This window comes from Sorex fumeus, unplaced genomic scaffold (genome assembly GCF_029834395.1).
Source record: "Sorex fumeus unplaced genomic scaffold, SorFum_2.1 ptg000021l, whole genome shotgun sequence".
Lineage (NCBI taxonomy): Eukaryota > Metazoa > Chordata > Mammalia > Eulipotyphla > Soricidae > Sorex > Sorex fumeus.
This window is the reverse complement of record NW_026606078.1, coordinates 2,132,450-2,146,765: the sequence shown is the minus strand read 5'-3', so window position 1 is coordinate 2,146,765 and position 14,316 is coordinate 2,132,450. Positions and strand designations below refer to the sequence as shown.

At 39.7% G+C, this 14,316-nt stretch overlaps 1 protein-coding gene across 4 annotated transcripts in view; it reads left to right on the top strand.

Moving 5' to 3' along the window:
• The window catches only part of SIPA1L2 (signal induced proliferation associated 1 like 2), a 162,673-nt gene that overhangs the window by 36,219 nt on the left and 112,138 nt on the right, over positions 1–14,316 (top strand). For all 4 annotated transcript variants that reach the window (XM_056113579.1, XM_056113578.1, XM_056113577.1 and 1 more), the window contains exons 2-4: positions 3,621–3,754; positions 6,058–6,246; positions 13,929–14,103. In XM_056113579.1, the coding sequence (XP_055969554.1) occupies positions 3,621–3,754; positions 6,058–6,246; positions 13,929–14,103 (498 nt within the window). The remainder of the gene's footprint in view (positions 1–3,620; positions 3,755–6,057; positions 6,247–13,928; positions 14,104–14,316) is intronic.

Below are 14,316 nucleotides of genomic sequence, written 5' to 3'. Positions count from 1 at the left end.
GTGATTTGATTGATTTGAAATCTTTTAATATTTTTAATATATTTTTCTTCTCTAACTGTTATAGCAAGTTTGCCTAGTACTGTATTGAATAGAAGTGGTGAGAGTGGCCATCTTTTTCTTGTCCATGATCTTAGAGGGAAGGCTTTTAGTTTTTCTCCATTGAGAATAATGCTTGCCATAGGCTTGTGGTAGATGGTTTTAACTATATTGAGGGAAATTCCTTCAACTCCAATTTTGCTGTGAGTTTTCATTAAAAATAGATGCTGGATCTTGTCAACTGCTTTCTCTGCATCTATTGATGTGATATGATCATATGGTTTTTATCTTTTATTTATATGATGGATTATGTTGATTGACACGAATTTTAAACCATATTTGCTTCCCCAGGATGAATTCCACTTGGTTGTGACCTTCTTAATGAAAACTCATCACTTTTAAGTACACAGATCTAATAGTTTTGGCTAGTGAATATAGTGTTCCACCATTTTCCCATCTCCTGTCATCCCTACCCCTGTCACTAACCCCTTGCTGGCACTAGTTCATCTTCTTACCCTGTAGTACTTGTTTTCTAAGGGCGAGAGTAGCACTCCTGTTCACATTTATTATGTTATGTTTTAGAGCTTAATTAATTCATTATTTATGATTTACATTCAGTTAATTTTATCTAAAATCTATATTCTCTATTCTGCCATTAAAGGGGGGGTTTGTTCATTTGTTTTTCCCTTTAAAAACTCTTCTTGCAGCTTGTATGATTCATGTCACCAGTTCATTAAATGCCTAATATGTAAACTGATTCAAACATTTTTTGCAACTCACTTGTACTTTACTGTAATTCTTAATATTTTTAATGCATCTGATTTATGAAAAATTACTTATATGGTAAAAAATGAATGTTCTTTTTAGGGCAGTAATTGTAACTAACCAAAGTCTAAACTTAACTTGGTTTTTAAATTTACATTTTCCATACAAACTTATATAATGTCTTGCATCTGTTTCTAATGCCTATTAAAAGAAATAAGAAAATGAGAATATGTCCAGGTTTCTTATTAGACAGTTTGAAGTTTTTATGGCTTTTACTTGTTTTTGTTTGGAGGCCATACCAGCCTGTATTCAGAACTCTGCACTCAAGAGTCACTCCTGGAGGTGCTCAGGGGATTGTATGTGGTGCCAGGGATCAAATCTTGGTCAGGTGCATGTAAGGCAAGCACTCTTTCTACTATACTATCACTCCAGCACTCATGCTTATTTCTAAACTTTTGACTAAAGCCTTAGAGAACAGTGTCTGGGTCAGGTTTCTTCCATTTCCTGCTCTTTTCTAAATGTATATATTTCATCTCACTGTTGTTGCTCATGCCTCTAACTGTTGACTAAAATTACCTGAGATGAGTTATCTATGAAAAACAAAGGCTTCTTTCCTCTTATCTAAAATCAGGACTAGACTAAGTCAGTAATTTTCCCTGAGGTCTCTAAAATAGCTGCTGCTTCTGACCCAAATTGGCCCAGAAGGGAAATAATGCCAGTGTTACTCTCATTTCCTTTCAGGAAAAGAAGTAAATGAATTGCCTTTTCAGAGTGTAGCCAGTGGTAGTTAATGGCTTTGAATGATAGTTGCTCAGAATGATGCAGACACCATTTTCCTCCCTGAAGTGTAGTCTCTTGTTTACCTTTTAAATAACATTTCTTATTTCTTTAAAAATGAGTGTGGTAGGGGCCAGAGTAGCTGGAGTGCATGCAAAACATGCACTAGGACCTCATTTCAAGCCTGGGTACCACAAAGGCACCCCAGCACCACTGGCTATGACCCTGGGGCTCTCTAGAACTAAAAGGCCCAAATGTCTCATCATCAATGGGTAGGGCATTAACCTGTCTTGCAAGGTTTGCCAAGCTTCACTGGGAGGCATGCCTGGTCTTCTGAGCACTGCTTGGGATGTCCCGCAAAATACAAAAATTAGTGTGATAGGTAGTGTTAGAATAATCTAAACTTTTTGACTACCTTTGGTTTTCTTAGTTTTCTTTCTAGGCTTATGTATCAGATGTACATATAAAGTGGTTTTTTAACTGAAAACCAAGATTCAGAAAAGAATGGTCAGAACTGGTAAGGTGACTTTGGAAAAGGATATGATTTAGGGAACAGGCTGAAACCCCCTGATTTTGTAAGCATGTGCCTTAGAGAACTGACCAATCTGTTAAGAAATCAAGAAATGGCACCCAGAAGTTTGTGTGTTCTCAGATTACTGGTGTGTAGATGGCTGAAAATAGATAAACTATGGAGTAAGTGTTAGGCAATTGCTTTATTCATTTTGTATGGACCAGAACCCTCTCTACATGTGGTATTAAATCTGAGACCTTTCATAATATCTCACTTAAAATATTTGGTTGCAATGAAGCATTTTTCTTTTTACTTCATTCAGTAGAAGAAAGGTTGTCCCATAGCCCAGGGGAGATTGCTCAGAGGGCAGTGAACTTTCTGCCCTGGAAAAAGGTGAAAGATCAGGATAGAATAGTAGCTTTATGAGTGGAGAGAGTTGGGTTTTTTTGTTGTTGTTGTTTGTTTGGTTGTTTGTTTTTTTCCTGAACTATGTCCCCCATATGGGGACAACAGCTGGCATGTACTGGTACTAGAATGAAGAACTAGACTAATGGCAATGTCTTTGGAAGAAGATCCTCAACAATTCCTGAACTAGAAGTATGGAGTAGTCTTGGAGGCTCAGGTCTGTTCCTACAGTGAAATTGGGTGACCTTGAGCCCTCTTTGTCCAGTGCTTTGATGTGAAAAAATATGATAGTAAACTAAGTTAATGTGTTAGTGGATACATTTGAACTCAGTAGCTGGGTGTCCTTTTATACATTTTCTTTGTATGGCTAAGTTTTGCATTAGAGTGATTTTGGTGGCATTCAGTTGAAAGAGTGATATTTGCTACCCGACCAGACACCAAGATTTATCAGGCTAGATTCAGTGACTCTTCAGATACTGCATTCAGCTACAGAGGGTGATATTTACAACTTAGGAAAATTGTTGGATAAAGAAGTTTCTACGAGGAGCTAGCTCAGTTCTTCTCCTGCCAGTTTGTAAGAATAACTTACTCTCTCTTTCTAATGATGCTAATCCCATAAAATCCAGGACTCTGAAGCTTATCAATTAAGAAAGAAGAGGAAGTAATCGTAGATGAAATATGAAAGTATGTATGACTCATTGGGCTTTTTGTTTTGTGTTGCTTTGGGGGGCCACACCTGAGAGTGTTTAGGTTTTACTCTTGCATCTGTACTCAAGGATCACTCCTGGCAGTTCTTGGGGTACAAAATAGGATGATGGGGATCAAACCAAGTAGGCCTTGTGCAAATTAAGTGCTCTACCCATTGTACTATCTCTCCAGCCCCAAGTTTTGTTTTGATCTGTGTACTGGGATTAAACTTGGCACCTCAGAATGACGTGCTACTGTGGGGTCACACCTGCAGACCCTAATTCATCTGATGTAGGAACCAAAAAGTTTGCTGAAACATTTGGAGCAATCATATGCACTTGCAGACAGTGCTTCATTAGAGGTTTGATACACACGGTCTAAGGTGCCTTTCCTGTGTCTTGTTCCTTTATTTTGATGCCTTGGCTCTCTTCTGTTACAGAGCACCAGAACTACTTTGGAATAGATGAGAACCTTGGCCCTGTGGCCATCAGCATCCGGCGAGAGAAGGTAGAAGATGCAAAGGAAAAAGAAGGGTCCCAGTTCAACTACCGAGTGGCTTTCAGAACAAGCGAGGTAACAGGTTTCCGCCTGAGGTAACAGGTTTCTACCCTGTACTAAAAGCTTGGCATTAGTTTTATTTAGGTTGTCTCAGATAAGACATTGCATTTTCTCAAAATGTTGATGGTTACAACACTTAAACTTTTTCAGAGAACATGACCTGTCTTATTCCCAGAAAAAATTTGAAAACCTGTCACAGATGTTAAGTAACAGTAATTTTATGTCTATCTTACCAGATAGAAAGGGTAAAATATTAAGAATGCAACTGTTTATAGATGGAGAAGACTAATAGGAATGGCACAATTCACTTCAGAATTCAAGTGGTGTGATTTTAGTAATAGAACATAGAAAACCAGGTAGCATCTAATGGTGGATTGCTTGCTTGGTATTGCTGCCTTCGGGGGGCTCTGACTGCCCCTGCTGCGTGCCAGTGAGCACTCGGGGGAGTCCCTTGATTATCTTACCGAGAGTGAAAAATGAGATTGTTACACATATGGAACAATATATTTTGCCAATTAGAAATCTTGATTTATTTACGGAGTTAGCTCTGGCCCAACCTTGAGGGTTCGGGTTGTTTTGTTTTGTTTGGGGCAGGAGGGGCCACACCCAGCTATGCTCAGGGCTTTCTTCTAGCTCTATATTACTCAGAAATTACTCTTGGTGGTGCTGGAGAACCGAAAGGGATGCTGGGTATTGAACCCTGGTTGGCCCTGTTCAAGGCCAATGCCCTACCTATTGTGCTATTGCTCCAGCCTCTGCCCTTGAAGTTTTATTCTCTTGACCCATTTTAGTTTTAATTTAGAATTTAATATATTTAAGAAGTACAGAGAATATATTTGGCAAGTGAGGATTTAGTGGCTCTGATTCTATATATTGGAAAATCTATATGTAACTTAGAGTTAATCCTCCCTAAACATGGGTTCTGTACACGTGGATTCAGTCAGCTAAGATCCATGGTTGATTGAACCTATGAATGTGGAACCTATGGTCCGAAAATGTTCACATATGCTTGAACCTATGCAGTTCAAGCCTATGATGTTCAAGGGTCAGCCATAGTCTTGATCAAATTGAGAGAGGATCCTTTGTTGGTTTCCTGCAGCATGCCTGAGCCTGTAACACGCCCCCCCTCCGTGCATCTTGCCTGTTGTTTACATGCTCAGGTGGTCTAGGGCGTTTGCTGGACCTCGTATTCATCAGATAAAGTCCCGTTCTCGAAAGTGGCATCTTCTAAATTATTGACTTGTATGCTGCCATGTGCTGTCATTAAAGTGTGAATTAAAGAAATTAAATTAAAATTGCATTTCCTCAGATGTACTCATCAAGTGATCAGTTGCTACATGGTCCTTAATGGTTCCCCCATTCAACAGCACAGAAGAAATATGCCCCTCACCCAAGGAAGTTCTGTGGACTGTGGTATTACTGATACTGATACAAACATTCTACACCTTTGTTAACCACCATCATGACAGTTGGTTCCTTTGCTCTCTAATAACCAATTTTCCATATTCAGGTCTCTTGATTTGCAGTACTGGATGTTCTTCTCTTGTTTTAAAAGGCCTGAGGCCTGTTTGGAATAACAGCCCCATGATAAAAGATGTGTTTGAGGTTATGTAACAAATTGGAAGTCTGGGTTCCCTGGTAGTCTTCTCAGCCCTACATACTGGTGCTTGGCCTTTGCTAAATTTCCTTGCTCAGCTTCAGAAATTCTCAGTACTGGAATGTTAACTTGAAAAAGATGAATAAGTTGAGGAAAAGGAGGGACGTAGAAAAATAGGGACAAGGACAAATAAAGAGGAAAGGTAGGGGGAACATACCACTTGGATCCATCCCAGGACCATTCCCTGGTCTCCATCTTACTCTGGAATTATAAGACTCTCCCTGTTTCCTGGAACAGTAGTCTTCCTCATTCCCCACTTTTTTCTTTTGCTTTTTGGGTCACACCCAGCGATGCACAGGGGTTTCTCCTGGCTGATGCACTCAATATTTACTCCTGGCAGTGCTTGGGGAACCATATGGGATGCTGGGAATCAAACCCATGTCTGCTTCGTGCAAGGCAAATGCCCTACCCACTGTGCTATCGCTCCAGCCCCTCCTTCCCATTTTTGAGGCATACTCCTGGGGATCCCAGCCCTGCTGAGCTCTTCATCCCTCTAGATTGTTGTTGTTTAAGAACTGAAAATTGATTCCCAGTCTTAAATTGAGAATTTCAGACTCAGAAAAAAAGACTTTTCTTCCTATTTCAACTTTAAAAAATATGTAAGAAAAATATTGTGTGTGAGAGTTAAATAGTAACTGAAGTCTCCCATTTTGCCCTGCAGCTTACAACCCTTAGAGGAGCAATTCTGGAAGATGCTATCCCCTCTACTGCTAGGCATGGTACTACACGAGGACTACCTCTCAAAGAAGTTTTGGAATACGTCATTCCAGAACTGAGCATTCAGTGCCTGAGACAGGCTTTGAACTCACCTAAGGTTTCAGAACAACTACTCAAGCTTGATGAACAGGGGGTATGTAAAAAGTGTGATTGTGTGTTCATTTCAGAGTTTGTGGCTCTTTCTAAATGTTTTGGAGATTTCCCATTCATCTGTCTTTCAAGAGTTTGTTTTATTGCCTTGACACATTTTTTCTTTCTAGTTTTTCTTAAATATGCATTTATACTAGTTAAGAAACATGATGTCTTTATAATGTAATACATATCCTCCTAAGTTGTGACTTGTATTGTTTTACATAAATTTTGGTATGCTCTAGCTAGTGAGAGCACATCTGATTTATTATTATTAGAGGTTGATGGTATTTTTTCTACCCAGGTCTTAAAAAACCCAACTTGGTTCTTCCCCTGAACTTATATTTATTCTTGCCTGCCATAAGCAAGTCATCATGCAAATAGAAGGAGCAGGCATCCTGCAGTAAGATATGGAGCTTACTAGGACGTATCCCTAGACAACCAGGATAGTAAGATCAAGAACAAAGGCTTATTCAAGGCAGACTTTATTGATAGATCTTAAAACACAGTGAGTTTCTGAGGGAAATAAGACATCATATCTAGCAGAGAAAATTTTCTGAAGCAGATGTCTTGTAACTAGGTATATTCTAAGAATGGGTAGCTATGGGTAGTTAGTTGGCTGCCTTAAGAACTAAATAGCTGGTTTCTTCACCAGGTAAGGGTACACCTACAGGGATGAGAAGTTGAAACAGTCTGATAAATAAAGTGTGCTGAGGTTAGGGCATACTCGACCTCCAATGTTTAGCAAAGCATTTGCATCTGATTTGAGAGGTATTGGGCAGCCAGTAAATATTTTCTATTAAAGTATGACAATTATCAGAATTGAATTTTATTTTATGCCCCTCCCTCCCCCCTATCTTTCTCTTCCTCCCCTTCATCATTATTATGACCAACAGTGAGCAGGTATCACATGTTGTTCACACTCTTACCTGCAGTGCTCACATACTCAGCCTTGGTGCTCACCAAGAGTTGCACTCCTTTAGATGAGAATTTTTGTTATAGTGCCTACATGGGTATATGTACATAGGAGAGCCAAGAACTATCCTCTCTGGCTGTACGACTCATGCCTTCTTTTAATTGAAGCACTTACTGGAAGTTGCATTCTTATCTTGGATGTGATCAGTTGCATTCTTATCTTGGATGTGATCATATTATCTTGGTAGTGTTCACATACCTGGCATTAATGCAGAAGAAATTGTGGTACTGGTGGTAGTGGGGACTAATAAATAGCAGAGCTGCAAGTTCAAGTAGCATTTGGTACATGTAGTGACACCAGGAAATGAATTTGTGTCCTCATGCTTGCAATGCATGTACTCTAAGCTACTGATTTGTCCTGCATACGCTGAGCTGTATTTTCATTTCCGGCAGATTTTTCTGATACAAGGAAAGTGGACACACAGGTGAAAACAGGCTGAAGAATCATGTGACTGCTGCTACTGTTTAGGAGAGACTTTAATTGGAAAGATTGGCATCATGACCCAGAAGAAGGGCAAACAATATTTCAATTTTCGTATGAAAGAGAACTTGTAAGGAAGACTGTTTAGGGGCTAGAGGGATAGTACAGCGGGTAGGGTATTTGCCTTGCACGTGGCTGACCCAGGTTCAATCCGCGGCATCTTATATGGTTTCCCACTACTGTCAGGAGTAATTCCTGAGTGCAGAGCGAGGAGTAACTCCTGAGCATCACTGGGTGTGACCCAGAAAGCAAAGACTGTTTAAATGTATGAAAATTACTTTGAATGAGTATTATTTTTAACTTATTTTTAAATGCATGCTTAAAAATAGAGAAACTAATGGAAAAGAGGAAGGAGGGGAGAGAGAGAGAGAGCACTTAAATGCTGGAGCACATGCTAGACTATGCAAGGCTCTGAAAGTACTCCTGGGTGTAATAACCCTGGGTGCTTGGTGACTCCCAAGCACCAACTGGTATGCCCTCTATTAAAAAAAATAATAAATTGGTGATTTATAGCTCCAGAAATTTTCAAGGAAAATTCTTCAGCATTATTTTAGAGAGAATGAGAGATTAGGAGATTTTCTTGGTTGATCAGGATTACTCATGGTGATATCTTGGTGTAATATCTGATACTGAGGTGGCTAGAATTCTAAAAAATAAAATTATAATTCATCTCTCTAATAGGGTAACACTGCATCATTAATAAAGGGAAGGAAGCACTCTGACAATGAGAATGAATAATTCTGGCATATCTTTGTCTCAGAAATAAATATTGCCATATTTAAAATAATCAAATAAACTAAACCACTAAATTTGAGCAATTGGCTTTTCAAATCCATGGTACACAGAATCGCAAAAACATCACTTGTCAGGAGTGTGGAATGTGTATGTCTGTGAAGCAGCTGAGGAAGCTATATTATCATGGGGCATACAGAGGCTGTGTGCAAACTGGTTCAGATACTCAGAATCTGAGTAGACTTCTTCATGAGAACCAATGCATTGTCATGACACTTGAGAGCTGGTGAATGGAACTTGTTGTTCCTTGTCCCTGTATATTTCTGTTCCCTTTAAAATCTTTCACTGAGGTCTTAAATGAGGCTAAAGGGTAGAATGCCTTCTTTACATGTGTGAGGCTGATCTCCAGCACTGACCGACGTTGAAATGTGTAATCTACAGCACATCACAGCCCATTTGTGTGTGCAAAGATCACATCTAAAGTATGGAAGCATCACAACCTGGTATGACTCTAGTCATCATAGCAACAGCAACAATAAAGGGATGGGAAGTGTTCATACACCTGGCTTCAATGCAGAAGAAATTGTGGTGCTGGTGGTAGTGGGGAATCATAAATATATCAGAGTTGCAAGTTCAAGAAGTGAGCTTCTAGGATCATGCTTGGTGCATGCAGTGGTACCAAGGATTGAGTTTGTATCCTTATGCTTGCAGTGCATGTGCTCTAAGCCACTGATTGACCCTGCATACACTGAGCTGTGTTTCTGGCAAATTTTTCTGATACAAGGGAAGTGGACAGGGAAAGAGATTCTGTTAAAGACAGTGGATATAATTAGTGCATGATAGTGAACTATTTCATCCTTTCAGCTGTTATAGAAAAATTCCATATCCTGTTTTTCCTAAATCTGAATCCCAGTCTTCAAGGGCCTGCCATGAGAGATAAGGGCAATCATTTATTGTCTCCTCAGAAAATTAGGCAGGTTTTCGAGATGTTTGTGTGTTGTGTTAAGATAGGCCCAGATGCTATGCTTAGCATTTTTTGTTGTTGTTGTTGTTAATAAGCATTTGAAGTCCTTCGGGGGTGGGGGAAACTGGGAGCCCATGCAGTGCTTATAGGTTTTGTAGTCACTCCCAGAGATACTCTGTGGATCCTGCAGACCTGACGGTAAAATCCCTGTGATGCCACTTTTTCTCAGGCTCACACTGCTGGGGCCACCAAAGTGATACACAGGTGTGGTCGGAGGCCTCCAGGGCTACACTCACTGGAGTTCAGAAGGTCATGCGGTACTGGAGATTAAATATAGGACCTTCAGCAATACATTCGTACTCCCTTTGTTATCACCCTAGCCCTGTATGTTTATTTTCAAAGCAATTCTGAGAAATTGTATTATGTAAATTTCATTTTCGTTTAATGTTTTTGTTTTGGGGCCACATCTGGTGGTGCCCAAGGCTTACTCCTGAATCTGCATTCAAGGATCACTCCAAGTGAACTCTGGAGGCCATATGAGGTGCTGTGGATCAAACCTGTAGGTCGACTGTGTGCAGAGCAAGCACCTGCTGTACTATCTCTACAGCCTCCATGCTTAAATTTTGATCTTACTAGTGTCAAGATTTCTGTCCTTGAGAATAGAGCAGTTTTTATCCTGTCCCAGGAAACAGAGGAGAAGCAAGCTGGATGGCTTCCAATTTGTTCAGTCTATCTGCATAACCACCTCTCTACACTAAAGTGATAAGGAATTTGGACAGGGGAATATTTTTAGTTTGCTACAGTACAGACTCCTAAATGCCAGACTACCTCAAGAGACACCAGGACCTCAGAGCTGTGACAGTGCATATCAGACCCATTCATGGAAAGCACTACATAGCAATGAGAAAATTTGGTTTTGGGTATGCAGAGGGCCTGGTGTCTTTGGCCTGACTAGCCTGGATTGTCTTTCTGCCAAGTTTCTCATAAACCACTGTATGGGTGGCCACTTCTGTTTGTTTTTTTGGCTTTTTTGATGAGACTCAAGTGAACCATGTTTGTTTACTGAATATTGAATTTTTTTATTTTTTAAATGGAATCACACCCACTGTGATAAGCAAGCCAAGCTTGTTTATTTAAGTCACTGGGATAGTTATTTCTCTCTTTCCATTTTGTGTCCATTTCACCTGGCAAACTGATCGAAGAGCCAGTGCCTTTAGTGGTAAACTTGTACGTGCACTGTTTGTACATGCATATGTGTATGTGTACATCGTGTGTGTATGTTTGTGTATATGTGTGTGCTCACCTGTCACAGTGATTTTCCTGGAGATCATGCCTTGGTGCTGGCTAGCATATACCTGAGGGCTTTGAAATGTCTTTTAGTTACACCCATTGCTGCTTGCATGGAAATGCTAATCCTATTCACCTTTAATATCTAAATCCAGGCTAGTTTGCCCCAGATCAGGGAAGAAAGTGGTGTGAAATGTATGACACCAGTCTACAAAGAAGTCCCAGAAGATCACAGGTCTCTAGATATGAATTGTCTTTGCCTGAATGTAAGTCCACAGGGAAGATTAAGTCCATCAGACCCAGGAATCCCAGACAAGTTTCATCCACACGATCTTACCTTATACCAAATTCTGGGGCCCCAAACAGCTCTGGTCTGGGTCTTTTACCCCAAAGAATGGGAGTAAGAAGAGAAAGATGGTTCTTTCTGGAATTACCTGGGTAGAGAAAAGTCTCACATGTGACCCGGGGGAATTGGAGGCACTGTAGCAGTGAAGGAACTGGCAAGGTGGTGTCAGCACAAGGTTCTGGCAGAGCTTGAGGTGAGTAGCAGGTATAGATAAGAGCTACAGGACACAGTGAGTGTCAAGCATGTAGATGACAGTGTAGTTTGCCCTACTGATTACTGATAAAGTAGTGCTTGGTGTGTTGCACAGACATTTGGAGCTCATGGTATACTACACTAAATATCATGATAACCACTCACTATAGAATAATCAGAAATTGGAGAGAACAGAAGTTCTATTCTAATAGCAAATGTTAAACAAACAGTATATCCAGAACAGGAAGCTCTTGGATCTCTTTAGAGGCTTCAGGTTATCTGAGTCCTTGACATCTGTGGTGATCATTGCTAATCAATTTTAAGTATTTCTCTAATGTACTTTATGATCTGAAAATGTTTCTGAGACACTCAGAAGCGGTTAACACTATATTATTATGCATTTATATTATGTTCAATACAGCTCATTTGCAGTAAATGTTGTATCCCATTTATCCCATTTACTTGGATCATTGGGCTGGATCAGAAACACTGATTCCTCAATCTTTTGATTAACAGAGTTTTTTTCCCTTGACCCTCCTAAAGAGCTAGTTTAATAGAACTCATAATGCTAAGTTATTAAGTAGCTTATGCACAGGGTCACGTGTCCCCCGCATTCAGAGCATGGTTCATTGCCTGCCCTGTGCCTAAGGAGATAGTGTCGCTGATGGTTGCCAAGGCCTAGACACCTACCACCATACTATGGGGTCCATCTGACTGTCAGCAACTCCTTCTTTCATACTGTGAACAAGTAGAATTTCCGTGTACATCTAGTCCTTGTACATTAGTCCAGATAAAATACATTTAGAATATACTAATAGTTAACTGTCTATGTAGCTCTTAACTCTATAGCCCAGTACACACTGAGGTGTTTCCTGCAGTCTGCTTAGATTACCTGTGCAGGTGCCCTCCTACCTTTTTTGATTGCATATTGTCATTAGGTAGTGTTAGAGGAGATTGCTTTTATGACTTTGCTGCTCAAGGGAAATGAGTATCATTTGGCCTTATTTTACTGATATAGTCAGCTATGAATTTTGATTAAACGCTCTATTTTGTAGCTGGATAATAAAAGTGAACATGGTTATGGATTGATGCCTTTAGGGAATTGGTGATGGCTGATAATCTGTCAGTTTTTGAGGCTCAGATTGCTGGTGGTAAGATTAAGAGTTCTGATTTCTTTTATTTATTTTTTTTAATTTTTAGTAGTCGGGCTGGAGCGATAGCACAGCATGTAGGGCGTTTGCCTTGCACGCAGCCAACATGGCTGACCCGAGTTCGATTCCTGCACCCCTCTCGGAGAGCCCGGCAAGCTACCGAGAGTATCTCGCCTGCACGGCAGAGCCTGGCAAGCTCCCCGTGACGTATTCGATATGCCAAACACAGTAACATCAAAGTCTCCAATGGAGACGTTACTGGGCCCACTCGAGCAAATCGATGAACAACAGGAGGGTCTTTTTTATTAGTGAAACACCATGAGGTACAGTTGTAGACTTACAAATTTTTGTGCTTGGTTTTCAATTATAAAAGTAAAAGTAAAGGATTTCAATTATACGATGATCAAATACCCATCCCTCCACCAGTGCCCATTTTCCACCACATGGATCCCAGTATCCCTCCCACCCCCGTTCCCCCATCCCACTCTGCCTCTGTGGCAGGGGGGTTGAACAGATGTAAAGCCCCTTCTTCAGGGGAAGTTCTAGGAGATTAACTCTTTTGTTCTCTCTCTCCTTTTGGGTGTTGTGGTCTGCAAAAGAGGCATTGAGTGGCAATCATGTTCGGTCCATAGTCTACTTTCAACATGCATCTCCCATCCTGGAAGGATCCTCCAAACACCCTTTATTTGGTGCTCCCTTCTCTATATGATTTCTTAAGGGAGAGTACATTCCTGTTTAGGAAAAGTATTAGCTGTAAAAGTGGATCCCCCTTTATCTCTGGTGTTGGGAGAAAGCTGTTCTGTGGGTTTTGGCATGATATGAATTGACTGTGATACAGAGTTGCAGCAGGAACTCTTTAATTATGGTCTGTTGTGTATTGAGTAAATGTTTGATTTTCAAAATAGAAATGTAGGAATGGCTGTAATTGTACAAGTTGCTTTTATGGAGACAAAACGTTATCCTAGTTATTTATGTATATATTAATTTCTAATGGGATTGTTTCCCTAAACAGAATTTATTGAAATTTTATTATAGTTTTTGATATTTTACTGAAATTTGAAACAAAAAACATTTTAAAAGTATTAAGAATAAAGTATAAATTTATGGCATTTTTACTAATAAATTATTATTAGTAAATAATAATTATAAATTATGGCTTTTTTTACTAATTTAGAAGAAAATGGTATGTGATTTTATACTTATAAATTATGGCTTTTTTTTACTAATTTAGAAGAAAATGGTATGTGATTTTATACCATTTTATATAAATAATACAGAGCTTTAATTTGCCCATCCTTTTTCATAAATCTGGCAAATTCCACAATACTGTGTATTATTTTTTGTAGGGTCTCTCACATATTTCCAGCTATATTTCAGGGTTTCTGGGCATGATCATTATGCAGTGATAAGTTGTGTACTCTTTTGCTTATTTGTTTATGAAATTGTTCTGATATATCTTCCCGAGAACAGAACTCCAAGCGACATTAGTTTTAAATTTTCCTGGAAGTTCCTATGCCTGTACTCTTTCTCACATAATTGCATTTCTTCCCTGTTGCAGCTGAGCTTTCAACACAAAATTGGGATCCTTTATTGCAAAGCAGGCCAGAGCACAGAGGAGGAGATGTATAACAATGAGACTGCAGGACCAGCTTTTGAAGAATTCCTTGATCTTCTGGGCCAGAGAGTTAGACTGAAAGGATTCAGTAAATATAGAGCGCAGCTCGACAACAAAAGTAAGCTTCGTGTTCGTGTGTGTGCACAAATTTGATTCTCCAAAGGTAGGAGTTCTGCATCAGTCTTCATGAGCAGTCATACAACCTTCTGTGCTTGACCTCAGGAGCATTCCAGCAGCTTACTTGAAATAAAGTTTAGATTTCCTCATAGGAGAAAAAGGAATCACATTTCTTAAAAGCTGTATGTTACACAAAAACTCCAAAAGTCAATTT